The 18,883-nt window shown below is 35.7% G+C and overlaps 1 protein-coding gene across 4 annotated transcripts in view; it reads left to right on the forward strand.

The window, feature by feature from the left end:
• The window catches only part of CEP135 (centrosomal protein 135), a 36,638-nt gene that overhangs the window by 16,294 nt on the left and 1,461 nt on the right, over positions 1–18,883 (forward strand). The window contains exons 15-26 of one of the 4 annotated variants that reach the window (XM_048304741.1): positions 2,220–2,297; positions 2,456–2,607; positions 4,409–4,524; positions 4,595–4,749; positions 5,221–5,276; positions 6,242–6,410; positions 9,681–9,791; positions 11,506–11,691; positions 12,593–12,802; positions 13,732–13,934; positions 17,390–17,494; positions 17,873–18,019. In XM_048304741.1, coding sequence (XP_048160698.1) covers positions 2,220–2,297; positions 2,456–2,607; positions 4,409–4,524; positions 4,595–4,749; positions 5,221–5,276; positions 6,242–6,410; positions 9,681–9,791; positions 11,506–11,691; positions 12,593–12,802; positions 13,732–13,934; positions 17,390–17,494; positions 17,873–18,019 — 1,688 coding nt within the window. Of the gene's footprint in view, positions 1–2,219; positions 2,298–2,455; positions 2,608–4,408; positions 4,525–4,594; positions 4,750–5,220; positions 5,277–6,241; positions 6,411–9,680; positions 9,792–11,505; positions 11,692–12,592; positions 12,803–13,731; positions 13,935–16,333; positions 16,860–17,389; positions 17,495–17,872; positions 18,020–18,883 lie in introns of those variants that run through there. The other 3 variants (XM_048304742.1, XM_048304743.1, XM_048304744.1) reach the window with 3 other exon arrangements.

Genomic DNA, 18,883 nt, shown 5'->3' on the forward strand with positions numbered 1-18,883 from the left:
CCTTTTCAATACCTTTTGATTTCAAACCCATTTGAGAGAGCTCAATGAATTTATATTATTATCTATTATTATTATTATTAATTGCCAAATTTTCTTGTAAACACAGTCCCAAGCTGGGAGCTGGAGGAAAGGAACATGCTTTAAAGTATTTAAGGGCAAATGTGTCATCACCTTGTGTGTGAGACCTAGATATGGAGGCCCAGCCACGATATTTTTTGTGTATGCACTACTTTGAAGATGCTTGTGTGTTGTTGTTGTGGAAGAAATCATGCACTTCACTCACAAGCGAGAAGCAACAATGCATTTTATTCACTTAAGGCAATGAGTTTTAAAAATTCAGTGGTAAATGCAACGGTGGTTTAACAAGATTTGATGGCAAGGTGCACTTTTGCTGCATAGAGACCAAGGTCAGACAAAACTGTCAGGGAGACCCTGCCATTGAATCATGAGGGTCAGAAGGGTCTTCTTGCCTTACAAACTCCTCAGAGGAGTGTGGCTGGATCCTAAAGGATTGTAGCAATCCATCCTTTATATCACTTAGCTAATATTCCAGCATTTCAGTGTTCTGATTCCCAATGCGCTAAGGATTGTCTCTGCCTCGACAAATAACCTTCAGAGGCTTCCCGGCTCAAAGGGAGATTGGAGATCCTGGTGTGCAGCCTGCTGCCGTGCAGGAGGGCTCAATGGGCCTTGGGCCATCCACTATTCATGGACTAACATGATTGACTTATATTTGCATATCAGCAGCCACATGCTCATCTAGTCCTCAGCTGCTGCTGAGCAAGATTTCCAGCCCTTAGCTATGTGCTGTTAGCTCTCATTCCAGAGTCTCCCTTAAACTGGATGCAGCTATCAGGAGGGCCACTAGTGGCTATTGCTTGACCCAAAAAAAGCAGTGTGGCTGGGTGGAGCACACTGTCACAGTCACATATGGTTCTTATCCTACAAACTGGGTACTTTATGGGGTTTTTCATTTTAGCTGATCTTTAGTTACCATTGCATTTTGTAGCAGAGTCTATTTTAAATGGGACATAACTGAACCATGAAACAAGTTCACTGCAATCCAAGTGTCTTTATTTTTGACCTTTAAAAAAATATTTGTTAATGCTATGATTTTCCTGTTAATCTGACCTTGACAGGCAGCCCAGGAAAATGGTGGAATCACCAACCTTGGAAATGTTCAAAAAGCATGTGGGCATGGCACTTAGGGATGTGGTTTAGTGTTGAACGTGGCAGTGCTGGGTTAATAGTTGGACTCAATGTCTTAGAAATCTTTTCCAACTTAAATGATTCTATGGTTCTATGACCGTGTGATGTCTGGTATTAATGTGCATTAATGTCTTATTTGGTTGTAGTCAAGAGCATATGATTTCAGGGGGGTTTGTTTCCCTGACTTCTTTATTGGTCATTAATATAATGTGTGGAGGTTTTTAAAATGTTCTGAAAATTCAGAAATTTAAAATCATGTTAATGGACTTACCCCAAAACAACATACATTAATAGTGACTGTATGATGAATGCTTCCATAGCTGGACTTTACTACCAAAAAAATAAAGACCTGTTGTGTATCTGAATTCAGTGGCAGTAAATCTGACCTCTTTGCTTAAAGCATGTGGATGCAGTGGGGTAGAGATGTGTTTCCAGAAGAAAGCTCCATCCTTTCTTCTTGTAGGTGACTACCAATGTTTTATATGTGTGCCACTTTGAACTACCTTCCCAAACACACTAATCTAAGGTATTTCTAAGAAATCTGAGAGTTTGTTTAATAATTACACTGCAGTTATGCACAGAAGTCAGGGAACAGATAAGTAATCTTAGAAGTTTCTTCATAGATTTAGGGGAAAGGCCAGTTAGCTTTGTAGTGTGCCTTGCATTTTGTAATTAATACTATTTGAATAAATTTATTTAAAATGTCTTAGGGCACTAAGATATACGTGCATGCAACCTGTAGCTCAGTAAACTCTACGACAACTCACAAATATTAATTTGGTTGGGACCAAATATAAATATACTATTTAAAAAAATCTAAACCAACAACCAAAACCAAAATCAGTGATGTTATAATGTATTTTCAGCTAATATTCTGTAGTTTTACAGAGAGAGCTTTGCATTTGGTCATTCATCTAAGAATGTAAAGCAGTATTTTCTGAAACATGAAGCTTAAATTCCTCTGATCAAGTCTAAAAGTCTGTTGTTACATGTAATTCTGTATTTCTCAGATTCATCAAGAAGCAGCAAACCTTGAAAAATCAAAGCTGCAGCATGATATTTCAGAATTGGAGAATAATATGCAAGGAGTAAGTGCATTTTTAGGAAGTAAGATTTTATTATTTCTAAATTAGACTGTTCCAGAAATTAATTTTATCATCTGTTTTCTGCTTAAATTTATTTGAAAGCCAAGTTGTGATAGCTTTCTGCAATAATAATGTGTTTGGTTATTTATTTTAAATTGCAGCTTGAGATTGAAAAGTGTGAACTAAGGACTACAGTCTCTATCCTGAAAGAAAGAATAAGCTATTTGGAAAATGAATTAAAACTGAAGTCCAGTAAACTTGCCCAGACTTCTGATGATTCTTCTCAATTTAAAGCTGAGATTTGCTCACTTCAGTAAGTCTGATACAAAATGCGGTTATCTTTCACAGATGCTAGGATAATTTTGTTTATGCTGTGACTGTATAGCAGAGTTGAGTTCCTGGGAAAGACTATAATTATAAATATTTTAAAAATCACTTGGTACTGCTTGTATGTTAAGGAAGAGTAGGTGTAGAAGTGCTGTGGTAGCTTTTCACAGCAAGCTTCTCTTGGACTTACTTGATGACCAGATACACTGATAATTTTTATGGCTCATCCTAGAATTGTTTCCTCCAATAACCATGTTCTCTGCTTATGAATGTAGTAGAACTGAAAATTTCTGAAAGGATTTCCAAACACCATTGAAAGGAAGACAGATGCCTTTGCAAACAGCAGCAGTAGGACTTACAGTTTTGAGGATTGACATCTTATGATCCACTGACACAGAGTCTGTGGGGATTTGACCAGCTTGCTTGGAACTGGAGGATTCAAGTATCCACGTGTATTTTTAAGGCCTATTTAAACTTGCAGGATTTTTTAAACTTGTTTTAGCAAAGAGCTCCCATCAGCTGCCTAAAAGTCATAGACCAAGAAAAAGGCTTAAAGAAAGTGAAAACAGTATTGAATAAACCTGGGCAGAAATTTGAAAACAGAGGTGGAAATAAGAGCTGTTGATGTAACAGATCCCTACAGGGTAGGTAATGCTGTAGATGACATCTTTTGGTGTTTTACAAGGGAAACCAGGGTCTGTGTTGTATCCCTCATTCCCCACCTGAGCAGTACTACACTGTAACAGCCCAGCGCCTGGGGGATTACTATGAAGAACTGAGGCTGAGCAGCAGGCCTTGCAGTTTTCATCTAATGCTCCCTATTGCACAAAGAGGACTCTTGGTAAAACAGTTAGTGTATTTGCTGGTAAAATTGTGACAACAATCATAAAAATTAAAAATCTTGTTAGGTTCCTTTAATTCCAGTGTAAAGCATTGATACTGCAAAAAGAAGATAAGGAGTAGGGCTACAGTCATTTTAGCATTTGGTTTTACTTTGTGCATGGTGGCAATGCTGTGTTTGCCCCCCTGCCCATTATTTTCCCCTCTAAAGTTTCACTCTGAACTGGATGAGAGTAATCTTTATTCAGAAACATGCTGTGTTCTTTATTGCTGAGGTTTTTTAAGAATAATAAGTTTCTCTAGCTTTTGTGGGATCCCACTTTAGAGGGATTTTTTCTTTACCTGTTTCATAAATAATCCATTTAGTTACTTTGGAGTTTTGTTTTGTTGGGATTTTTTTTCCTAAGTCACTTTGATATTTCTTTCCAAGAAAAACAACAATATAGGTAGATGATTTCATTTATCTTTCATGCATTTTATTTTTTAAAAGTAGGATCAGAACTGTAGCTGTCAATTTGGTTGTTTCTTAAAATGTGGTTTGGCCAATAATCACTGCTAAGAGCTGCATGTCAGAAGCTTTATAAAGCAAGAGTCAAAAATACAAGTAACATGATGAAGAGTAACAGAAATCAGAGGAAGTGAATGTTTCAGGTTATCATTGTGGCTCCACCAAGATTCCATTACTCCATTTTGCATTGATGTTGAAGTGGACTTGCAGCAGGGGTCCAGAGCCACCAAGTGGTGTTGGCCTCAGCAATCCTTCACTCCTTCCTCTCCTCAAGGGAGAGGAGGGGTTAATATGACACAATCCCATGCTGCTGGTTGGTTATACAGCCCTGTCAGGAGGTTACGATGGAGCTGTTTTGGCACTTGAAGCAGCTTAAGAGCAGAAGTTGAAGAGCTGGAATAGGTCCCAAACTTCTTTCAACTGTAGACTGATTTTCCAGGCTCTTAAATGACCAACTCCAGAGGTCTGTTGAAGATTTACAGCACCGACTGTCCCTCAAAAAGGATGAACTGCAGACAGCTCATGAAGAAATTGTAAAGCTGAAGGAGATAATAGGTAATCTATAATTATTTTTGTGCTCATTTCCTGTTTTTAAAATAGAAAGCACTTATTCTTTTATTTTTAGATAGCTTAAACCAGAGGAGCACTTCACAGGATGAAGCAGTCAGTGTGCTGAGGAGTACAATTAGTGTTTTGGACAAAGAAAAGGACAGTCTTCAAGAAACTGTAGATGAAAAAACAGAAAGAATTGCATGCTTAGATGACAACTTAGCTAACAAGGTATGTCCAGTAAAAGTAAAAATACTACTTTGCATTCCACCTGGGGATTTTAAAGCAGTTACATTTCAGGGAGACATTTTGCCTTGATGACAAAGTCTGTGCAGAGCACATAAACGCTATGCTTGGACCCAGCCGATGCAGAGTCTATTTGCCAACTCAGTAGCACTTTAATTATGAATGTTGCTGTATTCCCTAAATACTCCAAGAAAATAAGGAAGCATTTGTTCACATTTTGCATGTGCAGGCATTTATTTAGATATAAAGTACTAGCCTGAGGTGACAAATTCTATAGCTGACTTCCATCTTTTTTGATGACAAGACAATCCTTCCTTGGTAAAGAAAAAAAACTTGGAAATTACTTATTAGTGAAGAATTAAAATAAAGGTTTACATTAAAAGTTCTTTAACTTGAAGTATTCTGTTATGTTGCAATATAATAGTACCTAATACACCTTTTGATTTTTTTTTATAGGAAAAAACAATTGCTCATTTACGTTTAACTCTCTCTGAGCTGGAGTCCTCAACAGAGTAAGTAAAGAGTAGGATGCCTTCTTTGGAGGCTTTGTTTTATGTGATAGTTTCAAAGTGAAAGTAGATGGCTATTTTAGTTATTTTGATGAAATTGAGTTAATTCCATTTGAGTCAAGTAGAGGAGTGTACTGTGTTGAGAAAGATGTACACAGCTTTTGAAGACACTTCCTCTGCAATTATATTGCAGGCTGCTGAGAAACCGTTACAACAATAATTAACAATTGCTTGTCTGTGTTCATTTCCCTAAATTGGTAATGTTTCCTAACTCTTAGTCAAGAAGTAGCTTTCTAGCACTCCACTAGATATTGATTGACCCAGGTAAGATTCAGAGCCAAACTCTTAATGATTGGCAATTTAATTCTTCTAGCTTAAGCTACCAGTACAGTCTTAATTTATGTAGTTTTTAGCTGGGCTTCCTCTGATCTTTCATTCTTTCCTCTTTTTAAGCATGACTTTTTAAATTATAGCATCTTAAAAGAAAAAATTTAAACACCAGTATTTAAACATTTGAAGACCAGTGTAACTGAATATTTGCTACATTGATGCATGAACTATATGTGACAAAAAAAAATGCAAAAGTTTAATTTATGCATATTTATATTTCTAATTTTTTGTTTAATCTTTTCATTACTCTTTTGATAATTGTCCTTCAAGTGTAAATTATTTGTCTTCCTTTATGGCTTATAAATATGCAATTACCGTAATCACTACCGTAAACACAAATAAACATAGGTATCTGTAATTGCTCTTTGTCTAATAAAATACATCTTAGCAGATACATCTTCAAAACTGAAGATTAAATCCATTTTATTTCTGCATATTGACATTTTACATACTTAGTTCATGTTATATTTAGACTCAGTTTGTCATCATTCAGAGTGCAAGAATTTTGCCTGATTATTTTCAGCAGTATGTGGTATAGTACAAGAAGGAGCAACGTTAATAATGTTTTCACTTGATAGCCAGATGCAGAACATGCTGAGCAACAGAGACCGTGAGATATCCAGCTTGCATCGCCAGCTTGATACATCCCAGCTAGAGCTTGCAGAAATGGAAAGAGTAAAGGAAATGGCTCTGAAAGAAAACAGGCGACTGCAAGATGACCTGGCTACAATGGCCAGAGAAAACCAGGTATGAAGACAGTACATGGTACTGCTGTATTAAACCATTTATGATTTGCTTGCATCAGAACTGCTACATCCTCAATTTTGATTGATGTGTTTAATGATTGGTATTTCTTGAGCACTGGGATGTTGAAAATCACTAGGCAGAAACTGTAAAAGCAGTACTTCAGATACTTAAATATAGTCAATGCAGTGGGGGAGAAATCGACAAGCTTTCAGTCTGGTCACCTTTCCTCAGATTAAAAACGAAATCTAAATAAAATAAATCTAGGACGTTATTGTTCATAATATAATGAAATTATGTTAATTGGTTATATCACTTGGCAGTTGGTATTTAATTGGTAAAAACTGGGTTTTATTATCTGTGGAAGTGATTATTGAGAGAGAGAGAAGGAAAGCCCAAAAGCAGACATCAGATTGTCAGGTAAAAGTGAGAGGGAGAGGAAGGAGATTGGTAGCACATCTGAATTTGTTCTGGTGCATAGTGATTCATTAATTTCATTCATCTAGTTTCCATCAGTCATTGGATTTATTGACTGAAGTATGCCTTATTTTGAGATTAGGATGTTTTGGAATGTAGATTGTAATGTTTGTGGTCTGTGAGCCTTGGCAATGGTGGCTTGTATCTCCCTGTAAGGAGGTATTGGCAGTCCTGCCAATTTCCAATTTCCAGTCCTGGCAAAGTTAGTTGCCATTTGTATGTGTTGCTCTGCAGGAATTTTGCTTTCAGTGATGAATTGGAAAAGGTTAATTTTGTAGGAGGAAATATAAGAGGGCTTAACAGCTGCAAGACAGAGGGGTTCAAAAACACTTACTTTTAGGGTTCGATAATCCTGAATAGTCTGAATTCATCTCCTGATTTCAGGAATGGATAAGGATTCACAGTCCATGAGAATAGGAGGGGTTCCCTTTCCATTATGCTGAGGTCGTGTGGGGTTTTTAGATGATGAATTTAAAGGTGTAATCTATTTCCCTGGAGAAATTTTCTTATTGGATTGTCTTTGCATTAGTAAGGTAGGTGTCATGGTGAGGTGGTATCTTGTGTGTATATAAATCTACAGGTTCGGCTGTATGTTGCAGCTTTTTTGGGGAGAGGCAGGGTGTGTGTGGTTTTTTGTAGAGATCCTGTTCAGGTACTCTTGAGTGCTTGCAGAGCTTTATATTTTTATTTGTATTAGTTTTATATGATTTTGTCTTTCCTTAGTTCTCTGGTAGTTTAGAATCTTAATGTACTTCCTTGCTAACAGCTGGCCAGTCAGTAGCTTCTCAGGCCAGAAAGCAGGTGGAGAGTGGGTTATGATTGCCCAGTGGATACTGAGTTGGTTCATGTGTATTCATGGTCAGATTTCCAGCTGGAAGGTATACAAGTCCCTCTTGGCTGCTGATGTCATAGAAAATAAATACATTTCCTTGTAAAGTGCATGCTTATAAAGGCAGTACTTATGTCAGTTGTACAATTAGAGTTGAAATAAAATCTTTATTGTCCTGAGAAATTACTTTTTTGCGTAGGGTATCATTGAATATTTTATTGAACTATCTGAAGCTGATGAGCTACCTGAAGCTGATGTAGGTTAAATAAAAATTTTGCAAGACAGAAATAGTTGAGAGATTCAGTGGGTTAGACTGTTTTATTATTGTCATTATTGTCCTTGTGACATCTTCATCTTGAGATGTTCTTCAGGGGTCCTCAGTTAAACCAATCACTCGTGTACTCATTCTTTCAAAAGTCTAAGTGACTTATATAGGATATCTCCATTTGCACTCTTTGCTATCCTCATTGCTCCCTCTCTTCTTCCTTGGAATTCTATGAGCATGGGATCCATGACTGGAACAGCCTGAAATACATTCAGTCTGTTAATCCCTTGCATAGTTGGAGGAATAATGAATTGGTTTTGTGCACCAGCTGGTTATTGCTGAGCAAAAGCCTCCCAGCTCCAAGTGCATGATATGGATGTCCCTGTGCTGTAGAATATCTGTATGGACAACATATAGCGAAAATGTCCAGTGTTTTATAGGGTATTTTATATTATATATATAAGATATATTATATCTTTTAATGGGCTAAGCAACATCTTTTATTGGGCTAAGCATCAGAAAGTCTATGTAGAGGGTATGTGAGTGTGATCTGAAGAGCAAACCCAGAATTTTGTTGCAACTCATTACATTCAATTTGTATAGCAAATACAACTATAGCAGCTCCTCATGAGACTCAAATGCCTTTTACGGTTTTGATCCTGAGATACAAATGTTTGTTTGAATTCACTGTAAGTGCCGACACTAAAAACAATCAGGGCCTTGTTGACTAAACCATTTATTTCAATTCTCCTCAAGTCAACCACGCTGAGTCTGATGCTAGAAAGTATAATATAGCAACATGTTTCAAGGAAGTGATGTAGGACCTTGAACAGTTCTTGCAAAACCTATAGTTTAGTATATAAATATGTGGCTGTATTATTGAAATTAGACCTGCCCTTCACAGGTGTCTAATAAGATGAAATATTGAATATTATCATAATGTGATGACTAAAGCTTTCCCAGTGTTTGGGAAGGCTACTACAGAGACAAGCAGACTGATTTCAGTATATGTTAAATAAGGCATACAGTGAAAAGCTTGCCACTAATGAATTAATATACCACAAAAAGAGGAAGGGAAAGAAATAAGGCAGTATCCTGTATTTCCCTGACATTTGATCATGGAGGTAGAAAAAGTTACTTGCAATTTTGGCTCTCTGGGCTAAAGTACTCAGAGGGAGATAAGAGCTGAACCTGACAGGGACAGAGTTAACAGCTCAAATATCTGAAACAAATTCCATGGTGCATTTTTGATGTCTAAATATGATCTTAGTAATGCATTTAGTTATTTTATCTTGCAATTCTACTTTAAAATAAATGTTCTCTTGTTCTAAAGTTGTTTTTCTATTGATTTGAAACTTTCCTTCACTCAGGAATAGAGAATTTTAAGGCTATAAAAATTTCATCTCCCAAACATCAGTATGTTGAATTTTCCAAAGATTGGTAGGGTGTGTCATCTGGGAAGCTGCATATTTTATGAACTGGTGTGATAGTCATTGTTTTTGTGATTTTTCTTGCCTAGAAACTCTTTGGTGTATCTAAGGTAACAAGGGATGTTTCTGAACCCTACAAATCCCAAAGAGTTTTGTAAGTAGAATAGAAAAAATTCTAGGGCATATGCAATTACTTAATTTAATCTGATAGGCTATTATATAGTGCTTAATTTACTGCCATGCACAATTTTGCCTTTTTGCAATCTCTTTAGGCTGTCAGTACCGAGCTTGAAGATGCAATACGTGAAAAAGAAGAAATGAAAACCAGGGTTCATAATTATATAACTGAAGTCTCCAGATTTGAGACCTTGATAGCTTCAAAGGTAAAAATGTAATCTGTAGGCAGTCATTACTGCATTCAGTAAAGCAAAGTAAGGATTGCATGGTTTGGGTGCTGTTCTCCCTGCCTGTCCCATTTCCTTCTTTTATTTTTCCTTCTTTTCTTTGCAGTGTTTCAAGCTACTAGTGAGGGATTCATATTATTAGATCTGAAGCACTGATTAATTCTAGCACATCACAATTTCATCAGTCGTGTTTCCGGTGGCCATAATCCTGGAGAATGACGAACATGTCATGTTTGAATATTGTTTTGCTTTTTGGGTTTTGACCAGGCAACCAGTAAAATAACTGGTACTGTTTCATGATTGTAGGCAGCTTATATGATGATTTTAAATATTTTACCCTTTTTGAAAAGAAACATTTTTACCTGTAGTTCTGCATGAAAATGTAAAAATAGTACTGTTAAAACAGTGCTCTGTTTAAATGTCCTTTATCCTGATACTTGGATTCAAAAGTGTGATTTATGTGATTTAAAACTTGTAATCATTTAAAACAAATAGGATTTGTGTCAAGAGAACATGAACTGGCAAATTCATTATGTGACTTTGAATTGGGAAGAATGAGTTTTGATCTGACTTCAACTTGCATGTCTAGATGAATGCATGTAGAGTCAACCACTTTTACAAGTAGAAACTGAAGCATGGAAGAAAAATTAAGCTCAGTAGTAGGTTAGCTTAGAACTATGAATTTAAAACACTTGAGGTTTATTTTTTAAGAATTTCACAATATATCATATGTCCAAAGTACTTCAGCTACAGATGTGGCTACATCTTTGGCAAATGATAATCCAGTTATTCAAGTCAGGTACCAGGAAACTGCAGAATATACAGCCAGCAACCAATTTTGAATGCTTGATTTCAGGGATTTTTCTAGTATTATATCTGGAAAATTCCTGTGGAGATTTACTTTTCTGCAGTGTTCACTTGCTTAGTCACAAGTTTTTATTTCCTAATGCTCCACCTGATCCTGTCTGCACCTTCCAAGTTCTGGAGGATACAGAGAAAGAATTTCAGAAACAGTAGACTTTCTCATTAGATAAATCTGATTTATACTACCAACATGCATATCCCACTGCACATTACATGAGCAGGGAAGAAGGGAATGAAGGTAAATAAGAAAAATTTATCACTGCCTTATAATATGCACTTGGCCAAACTAAAATTCACAAGCAACATTTGTTCTATCACTGCACAAATGATGAGCACTAAAGCTCACATTTTTGTACCTCTATGATAGGCTACATAGATGTATATGCTCTAATAGATTACCAGCATTTCAGGCACTGCCATTATACAAATATTTATAAGAGCATGGTAACTCAAAGAGCTGAAAATGGACTCCTGCTGGAATTCCTTGGAAAGGGCATCACACAGTGTATCTCAGTAACATGATCCTTGACAATGCAGAGAGATCCACAATAACCCCTCTCCTGCGAGCCTTAAAACTCATTAACAACTTCGAAGTGTAAGTACTTGCATTTTAAGAAAACTGAATGCCATCACTGTATTTATTTGCTTTTCGGACTTGGAAAGGAGATTATTCCTTTTAGTAGTTGCCAGATAGTGGGATTAAGAAAATGAAGGAAGTCCTACTTTCTGGGGGAAAAACAGAAGAGATACTGTAAGGAGTAGGCATGAAGTAAGATCAAACAACTTGAGGGTGTGTTGATCATTGCAGAGCGATTTACTGTTTCATTAGGAAAAAGAAAACCAAGAATTGTTAGAGAAGTTCCGGATGCTCCATACACAAGCTGAAGACTGGGAAATGAAGGCTCATCAAGCTGAAGGAGAGAGCAGCTCAATGCGACTTGAACTCCTTTCAGTAGACACAGATCGGAGACATCTTCGAGAGAGAGTAGAATTTCTGGAAAAAGAGATTCAAGGGGTAATAACTTGTGCAATGAAATTCCATCTAGGAAAGTGGGATACATTCAAGTGCTTTTTAATAAGGTCAATGTATGATATTTAATGCCTTAATGGAAAATGATTTCTCTATGTGATTGTTTCAAATATGAATGCTGGAGTTTTTGAAACAGTAACTGATTTGGTTTAGATGTGCTTTCCTTCACCCCCCAAAATTAGAATCATGGCAGACATTTTCATAGTTTTACATCTCCTCTGTTGGGTTATCATTGTTACTATGACATTGTAAGAAACTTCTGTTTAGTTGCTTCAGAATATTTTCATATAGCTTTATGAGTACTTTGCAAGCTTAGTTCTTATATTTCGTTGAAGCTTTGAATGAAATATTTGAAGCATTGGTGGCTGGAGTCAAGGTAAAAATCTGGTAGACATCCAAATTCAGAACCAGGATTCCATAATACTGAATCCTAGACCAATATCATAGAATATAATGAGGTTTATATTTTAGAAACAATAACTTCATAGAGATTAAAGAAGTTCTAGAGTATAATTGCTGTGGATTGAATACATTTTGTCTCATCATTTTAATTAGCCAGAAAGAGTTAGAGACTATATTGTAAACTGAGTTAAAAATAGGTTGTATGTTTGCAGTTTAAGCTTTTTAGTTCTCTGAGGCTGGAATACAGCCTTGTTCTGTTCTTATATAGTACTTATATAATTGTTCAAGTTAGTGATTAAAAATTGCAAAGATGATTTATTAGTTGCCCTTAGCTGTGTTTTAGGAAGAGGGAAGGAATATTAAGTTAATTTTATAGGGAAAGTTAACTTTGAAGGGAAAATAAAGTGTTAAGAAAACCCAAGTTATTCAACAGGAGACTCTTAAATTTAACACTGAAAGTGTATCCATATTTGGTTTTGTTTAGCATATTGTTGCACATCAAGTATATGAATCTCAGATCTCCTCCATAACGAAAAATATGACCAGATTGGAAGAGGAACTTAAACGTGAAAATCAGGATAAGGCTACTGTGTTGGCAGACATGACTTCTGTGAAGGAACTCTGTGTGAAACTTGAGGCTAGCAAAGAACTTTTAGCTCGACAGCTGACGTCCAAAAGCATGGATTGTGAAAGGGTAAGCAGCGAAGACAAATTTAATTTGCTATAACAAAGTAACTTCCTTTGCTTTTAATAGTTTTTGGAGAAAAAATTACTTCTGAGAGCAAGGTAAGTTAATTTACATCACTAGTTTTGCATTTTTATATAAATTATAAATTTTACAATGTACAGATTTGTAGCTGTGGGTTTTGTACAAAAAGAGGGAGTTTCTTTGATTCATTATCACTGCAAAGTGTTGCAGGTGTAGTTTTAGCTGTACTGCAGACAGATCACATATATTTTTTTTTCGTTTTTAATTTACTCAAACTTTATAAAAAGCAAATAGTGCACTTCTTGATATTAAAGACCTTACCCTAATGGCTTCTTTTCAATTAAATTGAAATTTAGATACAGCTGGAATTCATTGAATATTTTGAAATAGTTTAAACAGTTCTAAATATTCATATTTTTGGAACCTTTTTCTTTACAGCTGATTTTGTCTTCATTTAGTGACTTGGTCAGGCTTTCTGGGACTGTAATATTCAAGACCTTGTTTATATTCACAGAACTGAAGAGGAAAACAATTATTCCTACATTTCAGCAAAAGCCAGGAGGCTAATTGTGAGCTGACTTAGTCAAATAGAATGAAGTATAGTAAATACTATTTTCGTACTTGCGCAAAGTACTTTGTTAAAAGCCAGTTCGTGTTCCAGGTACTTACCTAAACAATTCCAGCACTCAGTAATGTAGCTCCCAGTAAAACATTTGATAGAGGTACAGCTTGAATGGTTTTAAATTAAGTCTAGTTTAAAATAATTACAGACTTACATTGTTTCATAAACTCAGTTTCCTATTCTTTTTTATGAAACTTAGGATCATTTCAGTTTCTATAACAGCTCTTCGCAAAATAAAATTGTCTGTGTTTGTAAATTAGGGTATTAATAACATATAAAATTTGTGCCTTAGGTTCTAGGAGAATTAGAAGATATAAAATCAGAAGTAGAGTTGCTGAAAAAGCAGCTATCCAGTGAGAGACTTACAGTTCAGAATCTTGAAACGTTACTGGCTACTAGTAGAGACAAAGAATTTCAGAATCAATTAACGTCCCAAGAGAAAGATACGGAAATTCAGTTACTGAAAGACAAGCTAACACTGGCTGAGAGCAAACTGTAAGTTTTAACAAGTGTGTGTGTGTGTGTGTGTGTGTGTGTGTTATGTGGTTTGCAAAAGAACTATTTCTTTGTGACAATACTCATTCACAAAATCTGGGTGTTCAGTATGGCTGAGCAGATTTTTGCAGCAATGTCTTTTGGCCTTTCCTGGCATGTTTACTTAAAGTTTCTTTACAGGTCTTTCATATTGCTTTCAATTAATCAGCATTTTGGTGGATGTTAGTTTAGTGCAAGTAGTAAATTTAAGCAGGACTTCCAAAGGAAACATCCTCTACATAAAATTTTAACATGTGTTTACTGCTCACAAAAAAACCCCCAAGTATATTAAATTCATGGTAAATGTGAATTGCTTATCTACTGAAGATGCCTGATGTCCCTGCTTTGATTGAAGAATCACTTACATAATGAATAGTGAAGTCATAGTGCTTTAAAAAAAGCAAAAGTACTTTTGGTGCTGTTGATATTAACTGTTAAGGAAAAAGTCCTGTATCATTTATTATTCCTTTGAAATACAAACAGAACTAAACCTGACACACTAAATGTGGCCTGCAACTTCTTATGCTGTGGATCTGCCTAAAGAAGCAATAACCTTTAACAACACTTGTATAAGAAAGACTATAATCTGTTTGGAACAATGAAGTTAAAAGGGGAGGTATTTTGTTTGTGTGAAATTCGTGCACAAGAGAAGATTTAAAAATTCCTCTTCATATTATGGAGCAGGGAATTTGAAGTTTCCATGATGTGTCATCTTAGAATTATTTGGGTTAAAAAAGACCCTTAAGATCATCAAGTGAAGCTCTTAAACAAAATCTGCCAAGTATCATGACATGATAATTCTAAGGATACATCAGCAGGGACTAGTGATAGCTATGCATTAAATAGCAAGAAGGAGGAGTAGCAGCTGAATGTAGATGGTGGTGAAGAGTAAAGTCAAAGAAGAACTTCAGACAATGAGATATACCCATTTAGTAAACACTAATGTAGGGAGAGAAAGGAAATGTATGGAAGTTCATAGAACAGGTAATACTCCTTATGAGATACAGAATGTAGCCTACTGAAACAGGTAAAACTGTGTAACTTGGTGACACAGATGTGCTAGAAATATGCTTCTGGTTGATTTATGTAGAGGCTACAGCTTGTGGCTTATGATGGTCCACCTCAAGTAGCAATGATCTCAGTGAATCTGGAGATGACAACATTATTGATTGCCCCTGCGGAACTAATTGCTTCATGTTTTAGTATTGCTGATTTTTGTTTACTTGGGGAAAAATTGTTAGTTGCATACAATGAACATAAGATAATAGAAAGTCCTGATTATGAAGTTCAATGTGCAAGTTAGAAAAAACACAGACCAACAAAACCCAAAAAACAAACAATAAAAAAGGAAAGAAGGAGTTTTAAATTAAATTTAATTCAGTTACTTTGTGTACAAACATTATAAAACTCTGTTTAACTAAGTGGATAGTAATTTTTTTGCTATTTTGCTTTTGCACACATTGTAGGGTTCATTTGTTTTTTGTAAATGTTAATACTTGTGTTGTTAATAGGGTGGGATATTGCAGGAAGAAGGAAAATGTTCTCTTGGAGAAAGAGTAGCTATTATGTTGAATTATTTTCCACTGTTTATCTCAAAGGTTCTGCATGTTACCAGGCAAGTGTTCAGGTGTGAGAACTAGTTGTATATACCTTATTTTCTACTATTTGGTTTGTAGTAGTTGCAGTCTAAGAAACAGGAACTTTAAATGCTCACAGCTGTGACTGAAGTACGTGACAATTATATTTGTGTCTTGCAAAATACAAAAATTCATTTGGCTTAGCAGAATTTCAGTTCTAACTGACAAAAATCATGTGCCAATATTTTTGAACATTATTTAAAGTTTTGGCTTTACAGTGCCTGTCCTTCCACTTTATTTAGAAAATGGCACTGCTACAACCTCTGACTTTAGAAGTATTGTCAGAATTAAGTTTAACTTGTGAAGTTCTCCAGTGCTGTATTTATCAGTTCTGTAAAGAGTAAGTAGTTGTCTTACTTTGAGTGCTGCGTGGGTGATAGTACAGTAAAGGAGATCCTGAGGCTCTAGAGTGACTAAAGAATTAAATAAACAGAGAATATGGAATAGCTAAACTACTTGTTGAGAGCTATGTGTATCTACTGTGAAAGAGACAGATGTCCTGTGAAAATTGTGTATCATCATGTAAACTTACATGATGATTACTGTGCATAAAGGGTTTTAAATTTAAATATTTCTAAACCTTGGAGTGATTTACTTAATGCTCTTAATTTTGTTTAAATGTCATTGACATGGAATAACCTCAGAACTCACAAACTGTTTGCTTTCTTTCCTTATTTTACAATAATGATATTGGGCCCTGAATTCTTACCTCCATCCTGAAAGCATATGCCTGTCTTTGAAGGACTTATAAGATATCATCGAGATGTCTTGTCTTCTGCATCTGTTCTCAACATACTGGATCAAGATACCATTCTAGGAATTTTACTGATGAATAGGGACCATGGGAAAAAATATTCTGCCATTCTATTTGGAACAAATCTCTTGAGTAGTTTTCGTCTTCCTGGACTCAAAGACCAGCGGGTGCCAGACAGGAATTGACTGACCTAGGAGTGGAACTCATTTTTCAGAATTCCAATCCAGTGCTTTAGCAATAAACTAGTACAACTTTGCTTCTCCAGAAGTGACTTTTGAGTACTCTACCTCATACTGGCTTTGAAGACTGTATGGAATAAAACAGCTGCCTAGATTCTCATTTAGACAACTTACTTTACATGCAACGATTTCTTTTTCTTCCTTTATAATGTAATTAATGGTATTTTGCAACCAAGAATTGAATTGGCCAAGCTGATGATTTACTAAGAAGTATATTAACTATGTTTCTGAAGACTTTCAAGGCTCCTTTTCATTTTGATTCCAGACTCTGTGTTTTGCTGGTCTGGTATTTGCTTTAATACAGTTTTTACTTAGATTTGATTCAGTTGTATTCATGGATAGCCAGATAGTTTCAGCCTACTTGATAAAATTTTTACTGAAGCTGTATCTGTTATGTTTGTAATTTTTTGTGGATATTTACTGCTTTTTTCTTCTTTTTTTACATAAAGACCATCTCAAATTGCAACAGAGGATAGTAAATCAATAAACTAATGTTGTAATTGCTTTGTCTGTTTTTATAAAACATGTTTGTGTTTACCTTTGTCTGAAAAATAACATGATGCAATCAGGATGTAGTGAGACACTTGCCAGTTCTCACTTCATTCTCACCTTAGGTTCTTCCAGAAACATTCTGTTGTGTTCATTTGGTTCTTGCTGCTTCTGATTTGTCTTTGACTTAGTCTGTGAAACAACATGTTCAGTATCTGGTTATCTTGCTCTAACTTCTCTGGGCTCCTAGCTGACGTTGTTAAAAGAAAAATTTGTTGCTTCTCCTGTTTTTTTTAGAAGCAGCAATAATAGAGAGGTTTCTGTACTTCGAAGTAAAGTTGCACAGCTGCAGACTGACTGTGATGTTTTAAAAAGGAAGCTGACAACTGAGCGATTTGAACGGTAAGATGCTGGTTTTTCAGGGAGTTGGCTCTCCCTCCTTATTTCTTCTTTCTCGCTTTTAAAACTGTTGCTTTTTTCAGTAGTGAGGAACTTTTATGGAAAACTCTGTTCCTCTTGTCATGCAAAGTCTAATATTTTCATCCTGAAAAATTCTTAATTAAAAATGAAAAAAATCTTATGCAGCTTCTGGATTTCTTCTTAAGTTTTGTGAGTTTACTACTGCCTCTAAAAATAAAAAAAAAATCCCTTCTCATGATAACAGGAATAGAATTGAGTGACTTTACAAGAAGATGAGACTTTTTGCAAAGTTCTGTTTTCTTCCTTTAACATCCTGCAGTAGCAAGGTGTTGTGTAACTGAGGTTGCTGTTTGTTGGCAGAGAGCGAGCAATTCAGGAGATGCGTCGGCACGGCCTCTCCACATCCTCACTACGGGCTTCGCCTCCCCTCAGCTCCACACTGAGGTCTCCCTTGCGGTCTCCAGAATGCAGCACTGTAAGAACAACTGATCAAGCAGCAGCTGAAAAGTAAATGATTTGATTTTAGCAGATCATTTCTATTTAAGAGTTAGGTTTAAACTGTTTCTTAATAATCTTTTGTGATCATATGAAATAGTTACACACTTCAAATGTTTCTAAGTTCTGCTTTTGCTGTCTCTCCTACTATAAAATATTGATTGCAACCAATAAATGCAAAGTGCTCTCCAAAGACCACATAATATAATGGATTCTCATTCCTCTTTTTGTTAATGGTCTTGCACCACCTGGCAACTTTCAAATATATGTTGCCTGTGTATTACTACCATTAATTATATCCAAATATACTTTGCCAGTTTATTGCTGTTAATAGTTATCTCCAAACAATGAATGCTTCATATTAAGAGGAATGCCATGAAATTCTCCTGGGTTCAGCAGTGAAGGAAAGACACTCCACAGAAGAGTCCAACTAAACTGCATTTGAACCCTACATGTTAGATGAAACTATCTCCAAAACAAGTGCATAAAAAGAATTAATACATATTTCATTGTTAGTGCTTGAATCTATGAATGTCTAAGATTGTGATCACTGTAGTCCATAAAAAAATCAAAATCGGCCTCTGTTCATTTTCACTGTTATTTTTGTTCTTTTAGGGATCATTGTTGTTTTAGATGATGCTGGTTGTGGGTTACAAGCCTGATTATTGACTGTAGATCCCCCCGTCCTATATTGCATAATAAATTGCAGTGAAGAGGAGAAGGGCAGGGAGAGATAAAAGTTTGTTGAGATATTGTTGTAGGAAATCTGTGTGCTGTGACAGCTCATGAATCTAGCTAACAGATTTAAAAGTTTATTTTTGTTGGTAAATATGTATGGCTTGTTCTCAGCTTACTTTTGTTAAGAAAGACACGGGT

The sequence above is a fragment of the Corvus hawaiiensis genome, chromosome 5, assembly GCF_020740725.1.
Source record: "Corvus hawaiiensis isolate bCorHaw1 chromosome 5, bCorHaw1.pri.cur, whole genome shotgun sequence".
Classification (NCBI taxonomy): domain Eukaryota; kingdom Metazoa; phylum Chordata; class Aves; order Passeriformes; family Corvidae; genus Corvus; species Corvus hawaiiensis.